The 25,357-nt window shown below is 45.8% G+C and overlaps 1 protein-coding gene across 9 annotated transcripts; it reads left to right on the top strand.

Annotated features, from left to right (window-relative positions):
* Positions 1-53: 53 nt before the first annotated feature.
* On the top strand, positions 54-23,384 carry LOC144369033 (small ribosomal subunit protein uS5m-like). Of its 9 annotated transcripts, XR_013428448.1 has the most exons (13): positions 54-191; positions 4,009-4,089; positions 8,163-8,300; positions 8,913-9,039; positions 11,060-11,293; positions 12,882-12,916; positions 14,709-14,799; positions 17,052-17,098; positions 17,345-17,402; positions 17,681-17,745; positions 18,839-19,045; positions 19,452-19,588; positions 20,590-20,966. XR_013428448.1 is itself a non-coding variant. In XM_078028102.1 (11 exons), the coding sequence occupies exons 5-10, from the start codon at positions 11,101-11,103 to the stop codon at positions 17,728-17,730; spliced, it is 474 nt and encodes a 157-aa protein (XP_077884228.1). In that variant the 5' UTR covers positions 54-191; positions 4,009-4,089; positions 8,163-8,300; positions 8,913-9,039; positions 11,060-11,100; the 3' UTR covers positions 17,731-17,745; positions 20,590-20,966. The 9 variants fall into 9 exon arrangements, 3 of the variants coding, with proteins under 3 accessions (XP_077884228.1, XP_077884229.1, XP_077884230.1); XR_013428447.1 differs by lacking the exon at positions 18,839-19,045; XR_013428451.1 differs by lacking the exon at positions 17,345-17,402 and having other exon boundaries at positions 58-191.
* Positions 23,385-25,357: the final 1,973 nt, after the last annotated feature.

Below are 25,357 nucleotides of genomic sequence, written 5' to 3'. Positions count from 1 at the left end.
GATATGGGCTACAGCGTGGTCCTCGGGTCTCGCACCTCCAGCCGAGGGCTGGGGCCCGCGGTTTGACGAGGAGCCTCTCGGCAGGCGAAGGACCGGCTGCCCCGGAGGGAGGAGGCGCCGCTCGCGCTTCAGCATGGCGGCGGCGGTGCGCGCTGCGGGCCGCCTGCCTGCGCTGTGCGGTGTGTGGACCGGTGAGCGCGGGAAGGAGGCGCGGGAGCCGGGGGTCTCCAGGGCCTGCGGGAGTCCGGGCGGAGGGAAGTGAGCAGCGTCCCGCGGCTCTCCCATCCAGCCCGGGACCGCTGGGTGACCTTGCGCGCGTTCCTTACCTCTCTGGGCATCGGGGCGCTTCGCTGTAACGTGACCCTGAAGTGCAGTCGGTTCTTCACGGTTCGTTTAGGTGAATAGGAGGGAATTGGCGAGCCTTGCTTTCCCGGCGGGCAGGTGCGACCCCCCGGGGTCAGATGGTGATGCCCACCGGGTTCGGGGCTGAGAGGCGCCCGCGGGGCTCTGAAGGTGATGGTGGTTGTCCAGGTGGAGTCGGAGAGCACTGGCCTCCGTCAGCTTAATTCCAGCTGGCCGGTGGCCTCCCTGCAGAGACGGATGACTCGGACGTCAGCCCGCAGTGTCGCCTTTCCTGTCCCCCGGGCCCTGGTGGGTTGTGTGCACCCTAGGAAGGCGCCCTGCTGCTGTGTTGCCTAAGGTTGGCTGCAGGGCCGCTGCGTGGCCGCCACCTGCCTTCTCTGCCCTATTTTGTTTTTAAGTCCACAGTTCAGCATTTCTAATTCTGGAACTCAAAGCCCCCTAAAACCCTCAAGGTTCATTTTTTTTTTTTTTTTTGGTAACTCATTTTGTAGCAAAAAATTTCACCAGCAATCTTGGCAGAAAATCTGACCTTAATATTCTTTTCTTTTGTCTTTATGATTGTCTCTTCCCTTTTATTTTTCTTCCCCCATCTCCTACTATTTCAAGGCTGTCTTCCTTCATGAGTCTAAACTGTGTGCCAACCACTGTCTTCCTCTGTTCATGCGTTTTCCCTCACTGCCTTCCCAGTCCCTTTATGGAGTAGATTCTGTTATTACACTCTTTATACAGGTGGTGGAGGGAGCCACGCAGATTGAGCAAGGGACATAGGTTTTTGCACCCAAAATTCCTGACACCAAAGTGTGTTTCCCCGCCCCCCCCTTTTTTGTCTTCTTGTGTATAACTATTTTTTTTTGTTTTTTTTTCAGCTTTATTGAACTATAATTCACATACCATACAGTTCATCTATTTGAAGTGCACAATATTTGCACAAACCTGTGCATTTATCATTATAATCTAATTAGAACATTTTTATCACTCCAAGAAGGAAGCTTTTTAGCTGTAGCCACCAATGATCTATTTTCCACTCTTCTTAGCTCTCCTGTTCTAGACATTTCATTTCATATAAGTAGAACCACATACATGGCTGGCTTATTTAGTGCAAGGTCATCAAGATTCATCCTTATTGTAACATATGTCATCCTGAATTTCTTGGGGATGAATTGTAATGTGTCCATCACCACACTTTATCTGCTCATCAGTTGAGGGACACTTGAGTTGTTTTCCATCTTTTGGCTATTATGCCTAATGTTGCTGTAAACATCAGCATGCCATGTTTTTACATGTGTGTCTATTTACTTTTCTCTTGAGTATGTGCCTGGGAATGGAGTTGCTGGATAAAATGGTAATTCCACACTTGAGGGATGGCCAGAATGTTTTCGAAGTACCTGAGGGTACAGTGAGGGTTTTGATTTTTCTTTAGCAACATTTCTTATTATCTGTTCTTTTGATTATAGCCATCCTAGTGAGTATGAAATGGTATTAATTTGAAATTTTGATTTGCAATTTCCTGATGGATAATGAATGTATTTTCATGTGCTTATTAGCCATTTTTACGTTTTTTTTGAGAAATGTCTGTTCAAGTGTTTTGGCTCTCTTAAAATTGGGTTTTCATTTTATTATTGAATTGTAAGGAGTTCTAAAGGTGTCCAATCAGATGTATGATTTGCAGAATTTTATTCCATATGTTGTTTTTTAACTTTCTTAATAGTTTGTGGGTGTTTTTTTTTTTTTTTTTTTTTTTTTTGTACTGAGGATTGATCCCAGGGGTGCCTAATCACTGAGACACATTTCCAACCCTTGTTTATATATATATATTTGTAGAGACAGGGTCTCACTGAGTTGCTTAGGGCTTTGCTAAGGCTGGCTTTGAACTCAACAATCCTCCTGCCTCAGCCCCTAGAGCTGCTGGGAATATAGGCATGCACCACCAAGCCTGGCTTGATAGTGTTTTTTTGAGGCATACAAGGTTTTTGTTTATTTGTTTTTGTAGTGCTAGAGACTGAACCCAGGCATGCTGGTTCTTCTACCGCTGAGCTGAGCTTTATCCCCATCCCCGAAACACAGGTTTTAAATTTTGGTGAAGTCTGGTTTATGGGTTTTTTCTTTTTTTTCTTTTTATCACTTGTACTTTTGGAGTTATGTTTCAGAAACATTGCTAGACCCGAGGTCATGATAATTTACCTCTGTTTTTCTTCTAGGAGTTTTATAGTTTTAGCTCTTACCTTCAGGTCTTTAGTCCATTTTGAATTAAGTTGTACATAAGGTGTGAGGTAGGGCTCCAACTTCATTCTTCTATGGGTTGACACCCTGTTATTCCAACACCATTTATTGAACACATTCCTTTTCCCCTATTGAATGGTCATGGTCCCTCTGCCAAAAACCAGTTGCCCACAAATGCTGTCTAAGTGTGTTCTGGAGAACCACACTGTATGAAGGGTTGCACAGGGAGGTACAGTCAGCCTGGTGCTGTGGGGGCTCCAGAGGGTGGAGGTTTCACAAGAGCTGCTGAGCCTCCAGGATCTGGTGGATCCAGGATCTCATATACAAAAGTGTATGAGAGCGAATTCAAGACTAACTGTGTGTTTGGATGGCTATGGGGAGGGTGGGGCAGGGGCAGCAGGAGGCTGGTGTGGAAGCCTGGGGCCATGTGGCAGTCCTGCAGGCTGTGCCCAGAATTTGTAACTTGGCAGCAGGAAGCCAGGGAAGGACATGTCAGGGCTGTTAATTGATGAAGCCTCTTACTGTAGAAAGGTGGTAAATACAAGGGGAGAGGTGGGAGACCCATTAAGAAACCTTGAACCTGTGTCTGAGTGATGCTAAGGCCTGAACAAAGAAGTGGCAGCAGGACCACAGCAGAGGTGTGGCCCACGGCAGAGGGATTTTTAAGGTGACTGCCAAGCATGAAGTCTGGTTGATGGGAGGGTGAAGAGAAGGTGCAGCATGATGGCAGCTACTTGGCCAGTGGTCACTAAGCCTGGAAATCACTCGTCCACTTCTCTTAGTTCTTTAATTCTGTAGATGGTATTATTTTGTGAATGTTACTGTTTTATTTATTTTTGGGGTACTGGGCATTGCACCCTATTGTGCTTTACAGAGCCACATCCTCAGCCCTTTATATCTCGAGACCTGAGTTTGCACTTCCCCTGCCTTAGCCTGAATTTGCACTTCCCCTGCCTTAGCCTGAATTTGCACTTCCCCTGCCTTAGCCTCCTTGGTATCTGGGGTTGCGGGTTTGTGCCACAGTAGGTGGCTCACCTTATTATTTTAAATGTCCCTCTTCATGTAGGAATGTATCTTTAAAATTTATTTATTTACTTATTCTTGTTGGAGGCCTGTGGACATAGCTCAGTGGTAAAGCACTTGCCCAGCATATGTGATGCTCTGGGTTCTATTGCCCACACCACAAAACAACTCGACTTTTTGCTGAGTGCAGAGGCCTTCATCTGTAATCCCAGCAACTTGGGAGCCTGAGACAGGAGAATTGCAAGTTGGAAACCAGTCTGGGTAACTTAGAGAGACCCTGTCTCAAAAAACGAAGAGGGGATGTAGCTCAGTGGTGAAGCATGTGCGTGCAGGCTCCGGGCCCTGGGTTCAACCCCAGCACTGGAACCAAAAAATATTTATTTACTTATTTTTAATTGACAGGTCATTTCTGGTGGAGGCAGCTTTCCCTGAACACCTTTCCAACAGCTTCTGTTTTGGCGCTGAAGACCACTTTCAGCAATGGTGAGATTCATTGGGGAAGTATCTGTTCTCATAAGATTTAATAAGAGTTTCTGTAGATTTGAAAATGTGAATGGACAAGGCATGTCCTTGATGATGGTATTGTACAGTCTTGAGTATTTTTCAAATTTTTTATGACTGCAGTTGTTGTAGTTCAAGGCTTTGAAAAATAATGGTTGCCATTTTGGAGTAGGTATTGTGCACTAGGCTTGAAACATGTCAACTTGTTCAGCCCTGATACTGGCTTTCATGAGCTTATTTGCATTTTAGAGATGATAAGGTGAATCTCTGAGAAGCCAAGTGACTTGTTCAAGATCATGCAGCCAGGCCAGGCACAGTAGTGCACACCTGTAATCCCAGTGACTTCGGAGGCTGAGGCAGGAGGTTGCAAGTTCAAGGCCAGCTCCGTCTTAAAATAAAAATAAAAAGGACTAGGGATGGGGCTCAGTGGTTAAATACCCCTGAATTCAATGCCCAGTACCTTCCCCCAAAAAAGAATGAAAGAAATCACACAGCTAGTGAAGCAGGGCTGGTCCCAGAGCTTTCTGGCTGCTGTGATGCCCCCTCCTGTGGACACAGACTTCCTTGACATAGTACAGGGCCTCTCTTCAGCTGCCTTCTGGGAAGTCCAGGCCAACCTTGCTGTGCGAGGAAACCTGGCCCTTTCACCTTGAGCTTCTGGGACTCCTGAGTGCTGGGCTTCCCTGTGGGTCTCCTGCCTTTTCCTCTTGGAGACCCACCTGTGAGATGCCTTGGAGATCCTGGGAGAAGTCCAGCTGACAGGGCTTTCTCCCTAATGGCAGATTTCCTACGACCTGTCACACCCACTGTGAATCAACCAGTTTGATTTGTTGCTTGGTTGATTCACTCACTGATTTATAAACAGTTTATTTACCCCTTAACATGTGCCAGGCACTGCCCTGACCTGAGCCGGTGTAGGCCTGATAGGGATAGCTATCCTCACTGCAGGTTGCTGTGCTGTTCCTTAAAATATTAACTTTCAGGCTGGGGGTGCGGCTCAGAGGTTGAGCCTTGCCTAGGGTGCCCAAGGCCCGCAATTGAATTCCCAGCTCCACACTGGAAGTAAAAAAAAAAAAAAAATTGAGTTTCCAAAGGGTCGTAAAAGGCTCAGAGCTTTCATTCCTAGTCCTTTTCTGCTCCTTCCCATCATCTAGGGACACTAATTCTTTCACCTTCCTCTGGTTATATTTCTAAATACGTTGAGTCTTCTTTAAACAACATTGTTATGCTAATTGGAGATGTAACAATCTATCCTTACCCTTACTTTCTTTCAGTATAGGTAGAAGCACAGTTTGGACTGAATCTCTGGGCATTGTTTTTGTTATTAAATTCTGTGCACATTCAGAGCTGAGCTAGGTAGTATTCTACTGTTACATTTTTTCCTGAAATTCATAATTGCCTGACTTTTAAGAAGTTGATTGCTTTCCTTATCACTCTATTTTTCTAAATGCTGCAACAAATCAGTCAGAAACATAGTAATAAATTTTCTAAAATCTCTCACCAACCAGTTTTCCTAGAAGAGACCCAAGTGAGAAGGAAAGAGTTCTTGGTGTAGAACGTGATGTGTGCTGAGGTAGAACCCTGGGGGCCTCTCCGTCCCCAACTGAGGGGTTGTGGCCTATCCCACTTTAGGCTGCAGGGTTGTTGCTTCCTGAGTCTGGGGTCTCATGACCTAAACTTAATAAGAACTCAAAGGATCAGAACAGAGTTGATAAGTGAGGTGGATTGTGATCTGTAAGTGAGCTTCAGAACGTGACTCAGCCTGAACTACTGAACTTTCTTCTTTAAAAAATCATAACACGGGGCTGGGGATGTGGCTCAAGCAGTAGCACTCCCCTGGCATGGGTGCGGCCCGGGTTCAATCCTCAGCACCACATACAAACAAAGATGTAGTGTCTGCCGAAAACTAAAATGTAAATAAAATATTAAAAAAAAATGGTAACACAATGTATGCAAAACCATTTATACAAGTGTGCATGAAAATTGACTGTTGTTTTGGTGGTACTGAGGATTGAACTGAGGGGCACCCTATCACTAAGCCACATAACCAGCCCTTTTGATATATTTTTTCTTTGTTTATTTGTTTTGATGGTGCTGGGGATTGAATCCAGCGCCTTGTGCATGCAAGGCAAGCACTCTAGCAACTGAGCTATATCCCCAGACCTATGTTTTATTTTGAAACAGGTTCTTGCTAAGTTGCTAAGGCTGGCTTCGAACTTGCAATCCTTTGCCTCAGTCTCCTGAGTCACTGGGATTACAGCCATGTGCCATGCACCCAGAAAAAGTGACTATTTCTAATGTGTACAAAGCCCTGGGTTCAATCCCCATTCTTCCCTGCCTCCCATTAAAACAAACAAACAAAAAACAAGTGGCTATTTCTAAATTCTAAAGTTGATTTCTTTTTATTTTTGACAGTTGGTTTCTTTTAGGCTGGGTACATTATTAGCTATGAGTGATATTTCAGTCTTTCAAAAAAATCTGTTAATAATTTTTACACTTCTTGAACTACATTAAAGATTATAATGCTGAACAGAGCAAGATGAAATGTTTTAATATTAGATATGTGTTGAAGATGAAGGTGTTTACAAGAAAGGCTGTGTATAGCAGAATGAGATTTGTAATGATAAAGTTCTGGTTTGTTAAACAATGAAGACCCAGGGCTGGGGTTGTAGCTCAGTAGCAGAGTGCTTGCCTAGAATGTGAGGCACTAGGTTTGATCCTCAGCACCACATATAAATAAATAAAGATCCATCAACAACTTCAAAAAAAATGAAGACCCAATGTTTTCTGGCTACATTTTATTTGGTAGTTCATCAGGTGGGCTACAGGTCTAGAGGACATCTGTGTGCTAGGTGCGATCTCCCTCCCCACAGGTGAGCAAATCATCTGGAATGGAAATTAGTGTTGAAATCTCATCCAGTCATCCAGTTCCTTGTGGCATTGGCAAATGTATCTCATAGGCCTACATTTGAAACAAAATGGTCTTATTAAGTGCTGTCCAGTAATCAAAGATTATCCCTTTGTGTTTGGGTCTCTGTATTCAGTGGAACTATTTCGATGGCTTCCTACCACCCTTAGATGTCACTCTCCCTGTCCTTACCCGCTTTCTTTCTCTGGTCCTGTGAGTCATGGTTGATGCTGCTGATGAATCTGCAGTTACTGTCCTCTGCATGGCTTCACTCAGACTTGAAAACAGCTGTTGTCAGGTTTTTGTTTTGTGTTTATCAAGCCAATACCCTAAAGACCACTTTCCCTCCAGGGCTGTTTGAATCCTGTCACTTCTTTAGTGAAGCACAGAGCTCAAGAATCTGTGCATGCACTGATCTTGCCAGCACTGTCCCACTCCTTCATCACCACCTGTTCCTGTCACCTCTGCCTTCTTCCTCACGTGAAACTGCCATCCCTGGGACTGGTCAGATGGCTTCCTCTCAGACATGGCTGTTCTAAAACCTTTTCTCAAGTAATAGATGCATGTGGTTAAAAAAAAAAAAAAATCCCTCAAAATACAAAAATGCGGGTCTTTCACATCCAGCCTTAAATGCCCCTGTTTTCTTCCACAGAGGCAGCCGCTCCTCAGTTTCTTGCGTGATCTTCTGGAGTTGTCTACAGCATGCCTTCCCTGCTTCCCTGTGTTTTGAACATAAAGGGCAGGGTACCCTCTACACATTGAGTCTTGTTCTTCTGAACAGTTTCACTTGAAGGTCTTTCCTCATCTGTCCACTGCCCAGCTGCATACAGCAGAGGGCGCCATTTGCCCAGAGCAGCCCAGGAGCTTGGGCTGGATAATGCAGGGCAGAAACCCTGGCTGTACAGAGCTTTCTTGAGACTGGGACATCCACTGTGGAAATGAACCATGACCTCTCTAGGAAGGGCATTTAGGTGGCTTTCATTCCTAAAAGTTTGGTTTTATGTTTTAAATAACAATTGTCCTCAAAATATGATTCTTAAAAGATTAGAATTTTTAGTGACTTATTTTCATCAAGTCACAGTTATTTGGTGCTGGCAGCTCCACAGCCAGGGAGCATCTAACTTGGTTTTGTTTCATCTCTCTGTAGGCCCTTTATCACTGCAGGGAACCAGAGACAGCCGACACTTCACCAGCTTGAGTCATGCGCTACAGACACAGTGCTGTATCTCTCCTCCCACCAGCCAGTCAGGCCAGCAGTACAGACCCTACAGCTTCTTCACTAAATGTAGGTAGACTGGCACACACTTCCACTTCCTGCAACAGGAAAGTAGGGGTGCTTTCCTATCTTAATTTTTCTTCTGTCATAAACGAATTAACATTTTAGTGATTATTCAACTAAAAATGCAACTAGAATTATCTCATGTGCTACAGCTGTATTTGGAGAGCACTAGTTTATCTGAGCCCCTCATTTGGGGCACCCAAGGCCTAGAAGTATTGAATTGTGCCCCAGATACCCTGCTGATTTAGAGTCACACCAAGAAGGCCCTTACTGTTTTTAGCTGGGCCTTTGCTAGGACATATCATTTGGAGAAGTTCAAGAGACGTCACTACTGAGATCTGAGTTGTGATTGGCAGACATCAGGGAAGCAAGTCTACTTACTGGTCAGGGACTTACTGGGATTTAATGTTAGCCATCTTTTGTGGAAACAAAGTGGAATTGTCTCCTCTTGTGTTTTCCAAATGTAATCATGTTTTATGTTCACTGTATGATTTTATTTTATTTTCATTACTTCAGTGACATGGATGAAGCTGGGCTTTCTGGCCTTTCTTATTCTTAGGAGAGTGTAGATCTTTGCTTTACAACTACAGAGTTTTTAAAAATCCCGTTTTCTTACAGTGACAGCAGATGAGCTCTGGGAAGGTGCTTTAGCAGAGACTGGTGCTGGGGCAAGAAAAGGAAGAGGCAAAAGAAGCAAAAAAAAAGAGAAGGAAGGATCTGAACAGGGGTCAGGTCATTGGTGAAGGTAAACGTGTTTGGTTGTTTTGACAGTTTTCAGATTTGGTCCTGAACTTGGGGTGGGAAACTGATGATCTTGGGAAGGGGAGAAATAGCAAGCAAGCTGGGTCTGAGGGAGGCCTGGGGGGGCCCAACGGCAAACTTTGTTCTAAAAAGAGTCTATGTGCTTTTAAAGTGTTTTCCCCAGATTTTATGGATATTTGGCAAACTGGAAACATTCTCATTAAGTGCATAAGAATCCATGGTTTAGAGTCCAACCAGGGGGCTTACCAGCTGCCCTAGAGTGTTACGTACTCCATGGGGCACAGCTGTGATAGGTCCTGTGCTGCACACAGCCCAGTGCAGGCAGGTGGAGCTCGCAGAGAGCTGGCAGGCTTCCCCTGCCCAGACAAGACAGTGACCAAGAGCAGATCTGTATTCACAGGGCCTGTTGCCGCTACTCAACTGGGCTGCTGTCACAGAGAAACTGCCCTGGACAGCGCATGGTTGGACAGGCCCAGCTGTGTTCCGGTAAAACTTTATTTACAAATCAGCTGGTGGGCCGCACTTGGCCTTGGTCCTTCACGTGCTGATGTGATTGTTTATACTTGTGCTTTTGAAAGCAAAAATAGGATAGCTGAACTTGAATTGGCTTATTTTTACTGTTGTGCAGACTCATCGCTTTTGATACTAACAACCTTTTAGAAATAAAGGAAGCACCTTGTGCTGCACTTCTAAGATTGCACATCTGCTTGGGTGCTTTTACTACTTGTATCTTGTTTTAGTTTTTAAGCATTTGTTATTTATTTTTAATAATGTTAATAATAATAATAATTATTATTATTATTATTATTTTTGAGACAGGTCTTGCCATCTGGTCTTGCCAGGCTGGTCTTGAACTTGCAGGTTAAAACCTCCCTCCTGTCTCAGCCTCCCACCTAGCTGGGACTGCTCACATGCACCACTGTGTCTGGCTATAATTTATTTTTTCAAATTATAAAAATCGTATGCATACCTTCTCAGTAAAAACGCAGAGTGTAGAGAAAACTAAAAGCCCCTGATGTCCTTCCTGCCGTCCACATTCCCATTGTCTCCCCTGAGGGGCCACTGGTCTCATATTGGTATTTCCTTCAGTTGTTTTTGTGTGTGCTGGTGCGCGCTTTTGTATCAATTCCCTAAAAGAAATAGTCTTTAAAAAGAAAAGAAAAGAAAAAGATAATTATACTATATGGTACATGAAATTGTATAATCTGCTTTTTTTTTTTTTTTTAAACCAATAAGAGGTCTCAGGGCTGGACATGGTGGCAAACCCCTTAACCCCAGCGACTGGGGAAGCTGAGGCAGGAGGATGACAAGTTTCAAGGCCCGCCTCAAGAATTTAGTGAGACCCTGTCTCAAAATATATAAAAAGGGTTGGAGATGTGGCTCAGTGGTAGAACGCCACTGGGTTCAATTTCCAGAACCAAAAGTAATAATAATAACATGTCTTAGAAATCATTCCACATCAGAACCTGGAGAGCAACGTTTTTTTTTTTTTTAAGAGAGAGAGAGAGAGAGAGAGAGAAATTAATATTTTATTTTTTAGTTTTTGGTGGACACAACATATTTATTTGTGTGTGGTGCTGAGGATTAAACCCCGCGCCGCGCGCATGCCAGGCAAGCACACTACTGCTTGAGAGCCACATCCCCAGCCCAAGAGCAACGGCTTTTGATTTTGTGCAGGATATGGCACCTGCTGGCTGTGCGTTCAGCCATTCCTCTGTTGCCCACTCGGCTTACGTGCGTTACAGGTCGTGTTTCAGCAGACATCTTAGCGCTCACAGGCCTCACGAGTGTTTCTCTTGGTAAAAGTGAAAATGCGGTCACATACCTGTAGGGTAGATGTGCATAAAACTGTGACAGTGCCAGGTCACCTGCCAAGTGATCGCATCAGCTCCAACTCCACAATACTGTGCTGGTGTCTGTACACGCGTTCCCTGGCATCTTAGCAACATGAAGAGTGAGCACCTTTTGGAAGTTGTCACTTACCTATAATCTTTACCCTTCAGGACGCTCCGGCTTCTTGTGGCCGGGTCTGAATGCCCCTCTCATGAGAAATGGAGCCGTGCAGACCATTGCCCAGAGGAGCAAGGAGGAGCAGGAGCAGGTGGCGGCTGACATGCTCCAGCAGAGGGAAGAGTGGGACTGGAAGCGGAGGATGAAAGTGAAGCGGGAGCGAGGCTGGAGCGGGAACACATGGGGTGGCCTCAGTGTCGGTCCCCCGGACCCTGGTCCCAGTGGAGGTAGTGGAGGCCTGGTTTGCTTGCCTTTGGTAGAGGACGTATCGTCCTACAGTGTTTCTGAAAATAATTTTATTGTTTACTTGTCTGTTTAGATTACCCTTTCTGAAAAAAGAATTTGACCTCTTTGACTAACTTTCCACATTGTTATCCCGGTTGCATTTGTGGGACACTAGAGGCCTGTAACCAGGAAGTGTTCCTCCAACAGGATGGAAAGCCCTGGGTCCCAGTGCCTTAGCAAGTGCCTTAGACATGGTGGTATGCATTATAGATCTGTAGGGCACAGCGTTTCCCAAACACGTGGCCTCAGGCTTGGAGTGCTGTTTAACAGCAGAGTTGAGAGACCCCAGAGAGCTGTCACTAAGCCTTCCTAAAAGCAAACATGAAGCAAAAACTGACGACACTTAGGCTGAATTAGAAAACAAAGCCTCCCCCTCCCCACAAAGGCAGATTCACCTGAAAATCTTGCTCTTGCCAGTGAGTGGGAGAGGAGGAAGCAAACAGGAGTTTGGCTCAAAGTAGAGGAACGGTTGGGCTGGAGAGGATGGGGCGAGCGTGCAGGAGGGTGGAGGTCTGGGAGGGAGAGGACCTGCCCACGAGCCAAGTCCCCAGTAACCAGATCCAGAGTTTAGACAGGCAGGCTGCTGTTAGCCAGCAGGGGCAGGGTGCAGGTTTGGGTGAGCCTGTGCAATGGGGGTGGAAAGGCGGGGAGGTCACCTGGTATCTGGTAGCTTTGGTGAGGAGTCATCAAGCCAGATAGTGGCATTGGTGAACATGGCCACCAGAATATTTCTTGATGAGAAGGTGGCACTTGGCACTGGCTTCACTATCACCCAGTGGGTGGGACCCTGGCAGTGTCCAGGAAAGAAGATTGACTCTTGAGCTGACCGCTTTCAAAGCCGACTGCTGGGTACAGAAGCTTTTATTCTGCTCTCCTATTTTATTATGTAATTGAGATTTTCTGTAATAAGTAAAAGCAAGAGAATTGGGGAGTGTTGGAAACAGCTGTGGTGGTGAGCAGAGGCTGAATTAAGAGAACTGAAAGCTGAGGAGCCGGGAGTTCGCGAGCGGGTCAGACCCGCAGTTGAGAGTGGTGAGCGTAGGCCAGGCTCTGATCTCTCCCGGCAGCAGCAGCAGGCCACTTGTGACCACACAGCTGCCTGGGTTCTGGCCTGGAGAGGGCGGTAGAGACAAAAGTGTAGGGATTGAGGACGTTGGCGAGATCTATGAGGAGTGAGGGACTTTGGTGTCTTTGAGGGACTTTGGTGAGAGAGGCTGTGAAGACCCCAGGAGACCAGATGGGAAAGCAGCGAGGAAGGCTCTGGAGGTGTCGGCGCTCCAGGAACCTGTGCCTCGGGAGCCGGCAGCAGGGAGCTGGAGAGGGGGAGGCTGCGGTCAGAGAGCCGTGGCTGAGCTCGTGAAGTCAGGCCAGGCAGTCCCCGTGGATGATGGGAACTGGGGTGCAGCCTGGAGAGCGGCACCAGAGAGTTCAGGTTCTTCCCATTAGAAGTCTGAGGGCACCTGGGAAAGGCTGTCACACGTGAGCAGCGTGGATGCTCTTATCTGTGTGCTTTTTCTTCTCTCCTTGTAGAGACCTATGAGGACTTTGATACCAGGATACTCGAGGTAGGCCTGCCGAGCTCAACTCCCAGGGTCCTCTGGAGAGGTTGCCGGGGTCGGGTGGGCAGGAGGAGCTGAGCAGAGCTGTGGTCACAGTGATCTCTCGGACACAGACTCAAGTTCAGGGAGGAATTAACACAATTTGAAGTTCAGTTCCTTCATGTTGGTGGTCCCCACTGCTGCTTTGGTTTGTGGGGACTATGAAATTGAGGTTTGTGAGGGGCAAATTCAGGAGCAGAATTTGGAGATTATGTTAAGTTCCTTCTTCCTGGAGCTAGAATGTGCTATGTGGTGGCCTCTTGTGGAGCTGTACACCAGTTGTATCTAGGACACAATCAGAGAACAGGTTGGGAGGAGCAGGGGCAGGGGCAGAAAGCCTCAGGTTATGGCCAGTGTGCAGTTTGACTAGGGCAGTGGTCTCTGGGCTGCTCACAGATCCTGTATCAGGTGTGCTTGAACCACCCTTCCAGGGTGGTTCTCTGATGGCCAGTGTTCCTTGGAACTGGCACTGTGCATTTAATCAGTGTTTAATAATGTGGAACAGAGCCAGGCGTGGTGGTGCACAACTGAAATCCCAGTAGTTTGGGAGGCTAAGGAGGGAGGATGGTGAGTTCCACAGCCTCAGCAAAAGCAAGGCCCTAAGCAACTCAGTGAGACCCTGTCTCTAAATAAAATACAAAAAAGGGATGGGGATGTGGCTCAGTGGTCAAGTGCCCTGAGTTCAATTCCCAGTACCTCCCCAAATTGTGGAATAATTTATATATCAAATTTGTGACAAAGCCTCTCTGAATATGTATATTATTTCTTCAATATCAGTTATATTATGGAATTTTTAAAATATGTTTACAAGTATTTTATGTTGGTATCCCATTGTGTGTTATTCCCCACACCCCAATTCTAGAGATTGAACCCAGGGCTTTGTGCATTGCTAGGCAAACACTCTGCCACCAAACCACATCCCCAGCCCTTTTTACTTTTTATTTTGAGAAGGGTCTCGCTAAGTTGCCCAGGCTGGCCTTGACTTTGCCTTCTTCCTGCTTCAGTCTCCTGAGTCACATGGATTACAGGCGTGTGCCCCTACACACACCCCAGTTCATAGCTTTTGAAAGTTAATCCCACTGAAAGAGTCTTTCATATGTAGGTTGTTTCCTATAAGATCATTCAAAAGTGTGGCCTCAGCCTCCCTTTTCCTTAAACTTCTTCCTAGGAAGGAAAGGGGACAACTGTCATTTAAGCAGTTTAGTTAATAGTTTCATAATTCCTGGCCTTTAAAATAGGCTGAAAAAATGGGAGATTTTCCTGAAGTTTATAATGAATAGGTGTTTCCAAATTCTGTATTCTTGTTTAAGCCTGATCCTTAACATAGCAATCCAGTCCTGCGAAGTTTTTTCCTTACGTTGCATTTCATCATTTCTAAGATATTTTAGTACCTTTGATACTGGAATTTGTCTTATAATCAGTGTTAAACTATTTCAAAGTTTAATTCATAGTGTTTTCTTTCCTGTGTACATTTATTAAGATGGGGTATATTGAGTTGTGTAGTTGTAAATTCCTTTAAAGGTTATCTTAGTTAACTCTCCTAATAACCCAATGAAATAGGAAGAGAAAGTCTTATTTCCATTATGTTCCCGAAATGCTCCAGAGGGAGGGTTTGTTTGGGAAGTTTGCTTTTGTGCCTACAGACTGGAGGAGGTGCTGGGTCCTGCACTAAGCCTTGTGTGGCTGAGCCAGCAGGTCCTCGTCCTCTACCTCAGAGTTTTCTTCAGCTGTCCTATTGATGAAGCATTTTGTCTTTTAGGTCAGAAATGTTTTCAATATGACAGCCAAAGAGGGAAGGAAGAGATCAGTCCATGTCCTGGTGGCTGTGGGGAATGGGCAGGGAGCTGCAGGTGAGTGGGGTGACGCTGGACACAAAGAGGCCTGGCTGCCCGGCTGGAAGCCAGGGCCCTGCTGCCAGTCTCACTTTTTCTACTAATAGAGCCGCCTAGAGGTCTGGGCTCACAAACCTGGTGGTAAACCACGAAGCTTCTCAGAGAAAGAAAGAAAAGCTCTTAAGGCCTACATCTGAGGACTGGGTATTTTAAAGGGCTTAAGACACTATTGTATGGTGCATAATAGTGAAAAATTAGAACAAGTTCAATCGGGCCTGGTTACAGGATAGCTGTCCAATATAATATTCTTTGTTTTAATATTTATTTTTAGTTATAGGTGGACACAAGATCTTTATTTTTTATGTGGTGCTAAGGATCAAACCCAGTGCCTCACGCATGCCAGGCGAGTGCTCTCCCTCTGAGCCACAACCACAGGCCTCCAAAGTAATATTCTATAGCCATTAAAGAATTGTGAAAAATTACTTACACAATAAGTAATTTTGGTTAAAAATTTGTCATGTAATCATGATTTTTTTTTAAAGTCATTTATATGCAAGGAAAAAAACTAGAAGACTGTACACTGACTGATAAGTGTTCACTTGGGTTAGCAGGTTTGTCAGTCATTTAAATTTTCTTCTTTAGACTTTTAAAGTTTCCCTACTGAACATCTTGTTTTTGAAATGTGTTCACATAGAACTGAAAAACTGTTGCTTCCTTTTGAAAATTTCAAAGCAAAAGCAAAATACATGATAGTGCGTTGCTGTAAGAGACCATGGTTAGCAGTTACTGTTGTCTCTTTTCAAAAATATCTTTTCTGAAATTTTGTGTCCATGTTACCTCCCTTTACCTTTTTATAAAAAGCTTAGCAGAGATCTTATTATAGCCATGAATTTGCACCTTGTTCTTCTTGCTTGGTTTTGCCCTCAGAGGTCTTCTGTTAGCATAAGCAGATTTCTGGTATTGGTTTCATAGTGTTTTAGTGTGTGCATAGACATGATTTTTGACCCAATCCCTATTGTTTCCAAATTTGTATCATTTATTATAAACAACAACAATAACATTGACGTTTTTGTACATGGAGTTTGTTGAACTTTTGGAAATATAGAAATAGGAGAAATGTCTTGAAATTGCTGCCGCACTGGGTGTAAATGTCAAGTATTGCCAGATCTCCTCCTCAAAGGTTGCATCAGTTTATGTCCCTCTGTACCACCCATCCTTGCCCTGAGTAGTATCAGACTTTACTGATTGTCAGTATGATCCCTGAAACGTCTCTCCCAATTTACACCTGTACTTTCTAAGTTAGGAGAGTGCCGACGCCATTTTGCGTTGCACTTTCCCTTTGGCCATCTGTCAGTTCAGGTGCTTTGCCTATTTTTTTAATTGGGTGGTTTCCTTGTCTTTATTGATTGGGATTAGCTTCTTGTAAGTTAAGGACATGAGCCTTTTTTGTCTTATCATATTTTGACTTAGTTTTGAATTTTTTTCCACATCGAAGCTTTAAAATCCACAGAAGTTTTAAACCTTAACATAGCAAATTTATCAGTCCTAGGTCACTTCTGGTTTGTGTTTTGCTTAGAAAGTCTCCTTTTGAAGATTATAAGTAAGTCCACTCATATTTCCCTCTAGGACTTCCATGGTTTACTTTGTTCTGTTTAAACTAGGAACTGGAATTCAAGCCCTTTTCATCCCAGGCCTCAGATGTCTTGCCTATTTTATTTTCCTGTGTATAATTTTAAAACAAAGTACTTTTTTCAAATTAAATAATAAATGGTGGCAGCAAATAATGGAAGCATTTCTGCAACTTGTGATAGACCTCATTTCTTAGGGTAAAGCATTTACAAATTGGAAACTATTAGGCTTATTTTTCTGGTTAATTAAAATTGAAATTCTACTGAAATCAGTTTTACTCTATAACAATGTATTTTTCCCCTATCCCTTCTTGTCATTTTAATCTCTTTGCACAAGTGCCCCAAAACATTTGCCTTTTATAAATATAGAGCATACTTAATTTTAAAAATTGAGTATATTTCATTTTATTAGAGATTTATAAAAGGTAATGTTATGTATCTAAATGTCAAGTCTGTAGAATGCCTCAGAACAGATGAGCACATCTCTGGCTTTCTTCATGGCTGGTTGTGCAGAGCAGGTGTTCTGTGGGCAGTTGAAAGAAGGGCGTGAAATGCTGTAGAGCCCAAACTGGGAGCTGGGGAGAGGCACAGGCTGGGTCAGAGTAGCTTTCCTTTTCATAAGTTTTGCTGCTTCTTTTGAAGGTTTTGCCATTGGGAAGGCCACTGAGCGGGTGGATGCTTTCAGGAAAGTACGTGCATGTTTTTCTTTGTTAACATTTAGTAGAAGATGAAAAGCTCTGTGTTCACATGGGGGCACTGCAGGCACACAGTCACGTATCACGAAGGAATCGTCAGTGTATGTGTGATAATGATATTGTGGCTAAGTCCTTATCTTTTAAGGTGCATAGGTGGAATTTTTTATAATAAAATACTTTATAAAATAGTTTTGAAACCCAGCGAGAGATTTAGGAGAATTTGTTCTTTCCTTTCTTCAGGCAAAGAACAAAGCCATCCACTATTTGCATTACATAGAGCTATATGAAGACCATACAAGTGAGTGTGGGTCTTTTCTTGTAAGATTTGCAGAATGCCACTTTGTCCTGGTGTGTCTGTGACATGCCCAATGGGTGTCTTAGTGTTGCTCTGACTGCATTCTTACAAATGTGCAAAATGAGGAAACAGCCTGGCCTCAGGGGGTGGCAGGAGAATGAGTGGGGTCAGCATCTGTGTGTCCTGTGGGCTGGCTGCTTAGGGCAGCACCCAGTGCTCTGTGGCTTTTGCAGGCATTAAAGCCACATGCCTGACCCTCCTGTGTCTGCTTTACCCCCCAGTATTCCATGACATCTCCTTGAGATATAAGAGGACACACACATCAAGATGAAGAAACAGCCCAGAGGTAACTGGAAAGCTCTGACTCTCTGTTGAACATAAAGCAGAGAAAGCACCACAGTCCCACCCTCCCCCCTGGGGTTGTTCGCCTCTCCTTGAACTCATCCTGAGAGTGACAGATGGAAGGCCTGAATTAGGCTGAGGAAGGCAAGGCTCCTGGGGAAGAAGCCAAGGTCAGGCTGCACAGGCCCAGGCCTGTTCCTGGAGTGGCTGAGGCAGGCCCAGCAGGTGGAGGTGGTTCAGTTGGATGAGTGGGCACGTGGTTCCTCCTGGAGCCTTTACCCAGCTGGACGGTGTTCCTTCCTGCCAGTCACGTGCTGTTCCTCTACAAGTGTCCTGGTGTTAGGCTTGTTATTTGGTGCTGGGGATTAAACCAGAGCCCCACACCTGTGAAGCACGCGCTGTCACGGAGCTCCCCTAGCCCCTCACCATTGAGTACTGTTGAACATCTATGATCTCTATTCATTGAGGCACTGGGTGAGCAGAAATGGCCTTTCTTGTCTTGTGGACAGGCCACAGGCAGTGTTGGTTATGGGGACAGTCACACCCAGTGCACTCTTGGTGCAGAATTCTTAAACATTTGGATTTGCATTTTGCTTGCAGTTCTGTAGTAAGAACCTGTTTCATTTGACTGTAGTTTTTTAAATCTCAGGAGTTCAGGTCAGGAGCTGGGCGCAGTGGTGCACACCTGTAATCCCGGTGACACTCAGAAGGCTGAGATAGGAGGATTGCAAGTTCCAGGCCAGCCTCAGCAACTTAGTGAGGCCCTAAGCAACTGAGCTACTGCCTTGTGCCTTCCTCAGTGCTGTCAAGAGGAGGAGGAGGGCCACCTTCATCAGGGTGGCCAGAGGTGGCCTCTGAGCAGGGGCAGTGTGAGTGAGATCCTGAAGGAAGAGGAGCAGAGGGGCAGGTCTGGGAGAACGTTCCAGGCTGGTGCGTGCCCCAGGTGCAGTGTGCCCTCGTGCACAGGCCATGTGAGGACAGTGCAGTAAGTGGGGTCAGGCACGGTGTGTGTGTGTGTGTGTGTCTCTGTGTGTGTGTGTGTGTGAGATAATGATATTGTGGGGGAAAGACCCTGTAGATGTCTTTGTTTAATTCAGAGAGCAATGGCCAGTGTGCCCCGGAGCCTTGATTTGCTGAGGATCAAACCCAGTGCCTCACACATGCCGGGCAAGCGCTCTGCTCTATAGCCCCAGCCCTGGCTTGTGTTTTTGAAGCTCTTCTGGAGGAGGGATTGCCGGTGGCCAAGAGCAGGGCACGTGGCTAGAGGGGAGGAGACCACCCCAGCACGGAAGGCCATCAGGGAGGTGAGAAAGCACTCCAGGAGCCACCAATTCAGGAGACGCTGCCACTTAGGCCAGAAGGTGTTCCCAGGAGAGGGAAGTGGTGTCGCTGCCAGGGCAGCTGAGTGGTCTAGGAGGGTGAGGACAGGCGTCTCCCTTGATGGTAACCAGGCATGGACACGGGAGCTGGACTGGGCAGAGGGCCAAGAGTTTTCAGGCACTTAAGTTTTAATGTAAGTAATATCCTGGTTTCCCCCCCACTACGTTTAAGGTAGATATTCTGTTTAATTTTTGTACATACCATTGAATAAATGTCGTCCTAGAAGTCACACCAGCTGGGGGTGGTGAAGCCAAAATGTCATTCCCTAAACCCAGAGCCACACGAAAGACAGCATGCTGGCAGGTGCTCAGTCCATTTCCTGTCTCCTAGGATACGGCCTGCGCTGCCACAGGGCCATCATTACCATCTGCCGGCTCATTGGCATCAAGGACATGTATGCCAAGGTCTCTGGGTCCGTCAACATGCTCAACCTCACCCGGGGCCTCTTCCATGGGCTCTCCCGCCAGGTACCCTTCCCTGGGGTTTGAGCAGGTCTGGCTGTGCTGCAGACCAAGGTGCTGAGGGTCTTCTAGGGGCTCCCACGGCCACCTGCTGCAGTGACCCCAGGGCTCTGCTGCCCAACCAGAGCTAATCTTGTTTCTCAACATCACCTCACCGAGTCGTTTTGAACCAAATCTCAGGTCCCATTTTATTTCATTCGTAAATATTTCAGTGTATTTCTAAAGGATTAGAATCAGAAACCTGAGAAGTGGTTTCTGATTCTGATTCTTTAGAGGATCTAAAGGATCCGTTTACTTCTATGGTAGAGCGCTTGCTAGGAACACTTAAGGCCCAGGTTTGATCCCCAGCACTGGGGAAAAAAAAATGTCATGGTACCCTTACCATTCCTAAATATCATGACTCAGTATTATCAAGTATCGAATCTGTTCATTCAAATCTATCCATTCGTCCGATTTAAAAACATTTTTTTACACAGTTTTTAATTCAATCCTGTTGATTTGATTCAATCCAATTGAGAAGATGTCAGCACTTGTAAAGTTTCTCCTGTGTCTTTTAAGTCTCTCTTGGTCTGTCCCTCTCTCTTCCCCCCTTGCTGCTGTTATGTTGAAGAAGTCAGGTGTTTTGTCCCATAGTGTTTCCAGGGTTGAGCACCCGTGGGGTCCTTGATGTCCTTTCCCCCCTGGACCTCCTGTGATTTGGTTGTTAGATCTCAGGGCTCCACCAGGTTCAGGCTTGGTGCTTGGCCCAGCAGGCCTGTGCTTAGGGAGTTTGGAAGGCGAGGCCTGGCGTACCCCAGTTTGGGGTGGGAAGGTGGGCTGAGGCATCCCCCTGTGACAGCCACTGTGGTTTAACCACCCAGAATCAGCTGGCACTGCTCTTTCCCCCAAGCTCTCTGGTGGGTTCTGCACTCCCACCCTTACCCCACCCCTGTGGTGTTGCCTATCACTCCTATAGCCACAGGGACCCTCGGAGACCTAACTGCTGTTCTCACTTTGGTCTTGCCCAGGAAACCCACCAACAGCTGGCCTACAAGAAGGGTCTCCATGTGGTGGAATTTCGGGAGGAATGTGGCCCCCTGCCCATCCTGGTCGCCTCCCCCCAGGGGGCCTTGAGGAAGGATCCTGAGCCAGAAGAGGAGGTTCCCGACATCAGGCTGGACTGGGAAGAAGTGAAGGCTGCACAGGGAATGAAGGGCTCTATTTGGTCAAGTCTCAAGAGGGCCTCCACCTGACCTTCCTGCCACCTGGCTCCCCCACTGCAACACCGTGTTTGCTACCCTAGGCGCCTGGGACTCCCCCGTCACATCTTGCTGTGTCACCTCTTTTTTCTTTTTTGAGGTAATTTCAACCTTCTTTATTTACAAATAAATAATTCTAGTTTTGATTTATTGATCACGTGATCCGTGCCAGGCAGTGTGACAGGGACATTATGTACTGACCTCAGTTCAAGACTACTTTAAATACTCCATGAAACCAGCAAAAGCAAATGGAGCAGGGAGACAGGAAAAGACCCACCCAGGGGTAATGTGCACAGGGACATGAAGGGCTGTGGTGGCTGTGCCCGACGCCCGCTCGGGCTGACCCATTCCTGGGAGGTGACCTCCTGCCCTGTCCCTCACAGCTGCACCCACCTCCAGCAGGGCCCAGGCTGCCCTGGTGGCAGGAAGTGCCTCATTGTTCCAACTTGCACATCAAGTGCCAGCAGCAGGAACCTCTTGTCACACGCTTGACACCGCTTGTGTGGTGTCTGGAGAAATGTCTCTTCACCTCTTTTTGCCCATTTGAAAAATTGAGTTATTTGTGTTTTTATCATTGAGTTGTAAAGATGCTTTAGTATTGTGGACACAGGCCCCTGTAAGGGGTGTGACCCACCATGTTCCTCCTCCGTGGGCAGATCATCATTTCCTGTTTCTTTGAATACTTTCTCTGCCCCCATCCTCCTCTAATCCTCTGCCTACCCAGGTAGGCCCTTGTCAGAGTCCCCCAGTTTATTGTCTTTAAGACAATAGAGTAGTTAAAGCACAATTAATGCCAACATTTTTTTTACACATGTAGATGTGCAATGTATGATAACAACACAGAGACCAGACAGGAGTCCTGGAAATATGCTGTCACTTGGTTCTCTCAAGGGGTCATTTGAAGGTGGACTGGTTAAGGTAAAGATGTGCACTTAAACCCTATTGTAAAGGAGTCACTAGCGTGACACAGAGCTATAGCTATTAAGCCAGCAAAGAGAATGAGGTGCAATCTTAAAAATAACTCATTGTGCTGGTGCAGTGGCACACACCTGTAATCCTAGCTGCTCAGGAGGCTGTGCAGGAGTTTCCCAAGTTCAAGTGCAGCCTCAGCAACTTAGCAGGACCCTGTCTCAGAAAGGGCTGGGCAAACATACAATGCTCTTGATTTGTTGATTATACATATTTTTTTATTAAAGTCCAAACATAACGAGTCTTTAGAGACATTTTGTATCAGAAAAAAAGAAGCTTTTCTTTTGCAAGTTGCTAGATAATGTAGAAATTTGGTACAAAAAAAACAAAATGCAAAAAAATGTGTATGTATTTATAGTGAATAGGATTGCCTGAGGCGCGTAATACTTGTTTATTTAATGTGTGCCCTTGCAGACAATTTTACATGTTTGTATGACAGGACATACATGTATGTGTGAGTGTGTGTGTGTGTGTGTGAGAGAGAGAGAGAGTTTGTGTGTGTGTGTGTGTGTGTGTGTGTGTGTGTGTGTGTGTGAGAGAGAGAGAGAGAGAGAGTATGTGTGTGTCTTTTATATACAAAAGAGGCTGAAATGTCTATCCAGGCAGAATATGTGATCAGACCCAAGCCTGTGCAGGGAGTTGGGTGACCATTAACTACGCTGATCTGATGGGTCACAAGTCCCAATGTGTATCACCCACACTTCAGTCAGCAACAGCAGCTAATCTCCCAACTGTAGCAGCATTAGTTAGTTTCCCTGCACACTCTGTGTTCCTGACATCACAGTGCTGTAAGTTGGTGGCCCTCGTTAAGCAAAGTCATATTTGCAAAATAGCATTATTTGTTTTTAAAGCTTTTAAAGAAATGGTTTTCTTGGGGGCGAAAAAAAAAAAGGCTTGGGACCCAGCTCAGTGCTAGATTGCTTGCATCGATGTGGGAAGCTTTGGGTTCCATCTCCCGCACCACAGAACATACTCAAAAAACCCTCAATCCAAGAGAAGGCAGGAAAAGAGGAGAAGGGGAACAAGGAACAGGCGGCCCCAAAGAGAAGCCTGGGAAGCTCAAACCCGCCATTCCTCGACCGCACTAAGTGCAAGCCCTCTGAACAGCTGTGCACATCCTGTCAGCACACTGTGCTGTGTTCTGTTGAGCTTAACTTTGTCCTCCTGGTGTTCCCCTTCAGGGTCTGTCCACTTCTGGCAGCAGGCTGGTCCCGTCTCCAGCTTTGGTCATGGCGTCACCCACCTCTTCTCTCAGTTCTCAAGTATTTTAATGTTCTGCCATGCAGTGCGTGCTCCCTGAGTATGGTACATCTTGGAGAACTGTCCCATCATCATTCAGGTGGTGTCCCTCTATATGATTGGCAGTTTTCCTTGCACGTAGTTAATATCGTCTGAGCTTCATACAGTGACTACTGCTTTCCTTCACTAGAGTTGGCCCCGTGTTTCCCTCTTCAACACTTCACTCTTAATCTACGGTGGTCCCCTCCTATCCACGGTTCAGCTCGCCAAGGTTTCAGGTACTTGTGGTCAACTGCAGTCCCAAACTGTTAAGTGGAAAATTCCAGAAATAAAAAAAATTCCTAAGTTTTAAATTATATTTCATTGTGTGTAATGCTATGAAGTCTCGCACTGTCCCCCTGAGGTATGAATTGTCCCTTTGTCCAGTGTGTCAACACTGTATATGCTCCCTGCCTGTTACTCACTCTTGGTAGCCATCTTGGTTATCAGATGGACTGTTGCAGTATCAGTGCTGACGCTCACATACCCCTGATTTTACTTAAAGCTTAAGGGGTGCGATGGTGGGAAGTTTATTGAATTATGTTAAAATTATTCTATTTTACTATTAGTTACCATTGTCAATCTCCTCCTGTGCCTAATTTATAACAGTCATAAGAATGTAGATATAGGGGAAAACAGTGTATATAGGGCTCAGTGCCATCTGCAGCTCAGGCATCCACTGGGAGTCTCGGGATGTATCCCTGGGTGGGGGTACTACTGTATATTTTAAGTGGACTTCTAGACACCAAAGGGTTGGAACCTGTTTTTTGAACCCCTCTGATAATCTCTGATAATTGGTACGTTTAGGCCCCTGACGTATAATGTGATTATTGATCCAGTTGAAATAGTATCTGCTGTGCTTGGTACCGTTCTGTGTAATTGCCCTGGTTCTTTGTGCCTGTTTTTGTCTGTCTCTTCTTTTCCTGCCTTTTGATTCCATCTACTCACATTACTCACCACACCTGTTATACTTCTTTTTAAAAACCTTTTTTAATGGTTGCAGTGTATACTGATAACTAACCCAGGTCCACTTTCGGATGACACTGCCGGGTCGAGACTGGTGTCAGTACCTCACAGCAACAAAGCATTCCTGGTGCTTCTGCCACCCCGCGTCACACTGTCATCTCACATGTACGTATACAGTTCTCATCTAGGACATTTGTTAATTTTGTTCTGAACAAACTTATCCAAGAAAACTTAAGTTGTTTTTCTTTTTTATGTCAGTCTCTTTCTGGCCGGGATCATGGTCCTTGTCTTTAAAGGACTTCTTTTAGCATTTCTTGCCAGGCAGCTTCCTGGTGACACAGTCTCTCCATGGTATGTCTAAAAGTCTCTATTTCTCTTCACTCTGAGGCTGAGTTTTCAGGACATGGCTGTAGGTTGGGGGGCTTTCACCTCAACACTTCTAAGTGTTTTGCTCCACGCTCTTCCTTGAATACTTTCTGAGCAGTTGGATATATTGTGTCTCTGTTCCCAGAGGGCGGGCTTCTTCCTCTGGCCCCTTTAGGGTGTGTGTGTTTGATGGTGGTTCTGTTTTGGTGTTGGCTTGGCTTTCTCTTTGTGCTGCAGTTTGGATTCCTGGAGGCTGAAGCTGGGTGGAGTTCTTTTGTTGTTCCTTCTGCTTGAAGTCCTCTGAGCCACTTTGATTTGGTACTAATTTGGGAAGTTCTCCTCTTCTCTTCCTTGGATTCCCATCTTGTCTACATGACACCTCTTATCTTCCCACAGTTCTTAGATGTTGGTTCTTTCTCTCCCTGTCTCCCTCCCCCTCAGCCTTTCTCCCTCTCCCTCTCCCTCTTCTCCTTTCCCTCTCCATCTCCCCTCTCCTTCTCTACCTCTCCCTTCTCCTCCCCCACTCATCTGCATGTCTCCCTTTCCTTTTCCCTGTCTCTCTCTCCCTTGTTGCCCCCTCCTTCTCTCTCTCTCTTTCCCTCTCCCTCTCCATCTCCCTCTCCCTCTCCATCTCCCTCTCCCTCTCCATCTCCCTCTCCCTCTCCATCTCCCTCTCCCTGTCTCCCTCATCTCCCTCTCCCTCTCCCTCTCCCTCTCCCTCTCCTCCCTCTCCCTCTCCCTATCTTGCTTTGCTTTCGTGTTTTGGAAGCTGAGACATTCTTTGCTCAGTGGAGTCCAGTATGTTAATGAGATCATCAAAGCTCTTCCTCATTTGTGTCCCACCATTTTGTGTCTCCATCTCTTTCTGCCTTGTCCCCTCTGCTCCTGCCTGTTCTCTGTCTTTTCATTGAAGCCCTTGGCAGGTTAGTCGTGGTTGTTTGAGGGGTTCCTGGTCTGA

This window comes from Ictidomys tridecemlineatus, chromosome 12, assembly GCF_052094955.1.
Source record: "Ictidomys tridecemlineatus isolate mIctTri1 chromosome 12, mIctTri1.hap1, whole genome shotgun sequence".
Taxonomy (NCBI): domain Eukaryota; kingdom Metazoa; phylum Chordata; class Mammalia; order Rodentia; family Sciuridae; genus Ictidomys; species Ictidomys tridecemlineatus.
The sequence above is the reverse complement of the archived record's forward strand: the minus strand, read 5'-3'. Positions and strand labels throughout refer to the sequence as shown.

Coding starts and splice junctions, on each gene's coding strand:
- LOC144369033 (XM_078028102.1), top strand. CDS start 11,101: ATGAGAAATGGAGCCGTGCAGACCATTGCCCAGAGGAGCAAGGAGGAG. Junction 14,800..17,051: donor GAATGGGCAGGGAGCTGCAG/GTGAGTGGGGTG, acceptor CTTCTTTTGAAG/GTTTTGCCATTGGGAAGGCC. Junction 17,099..17,344: donor GGGTGGATGCTTTCAGGAAA/GTACGTGCATGT, acceptor TCCTTTCTTCAG/GCAAAGAACAAAGCCATCCA.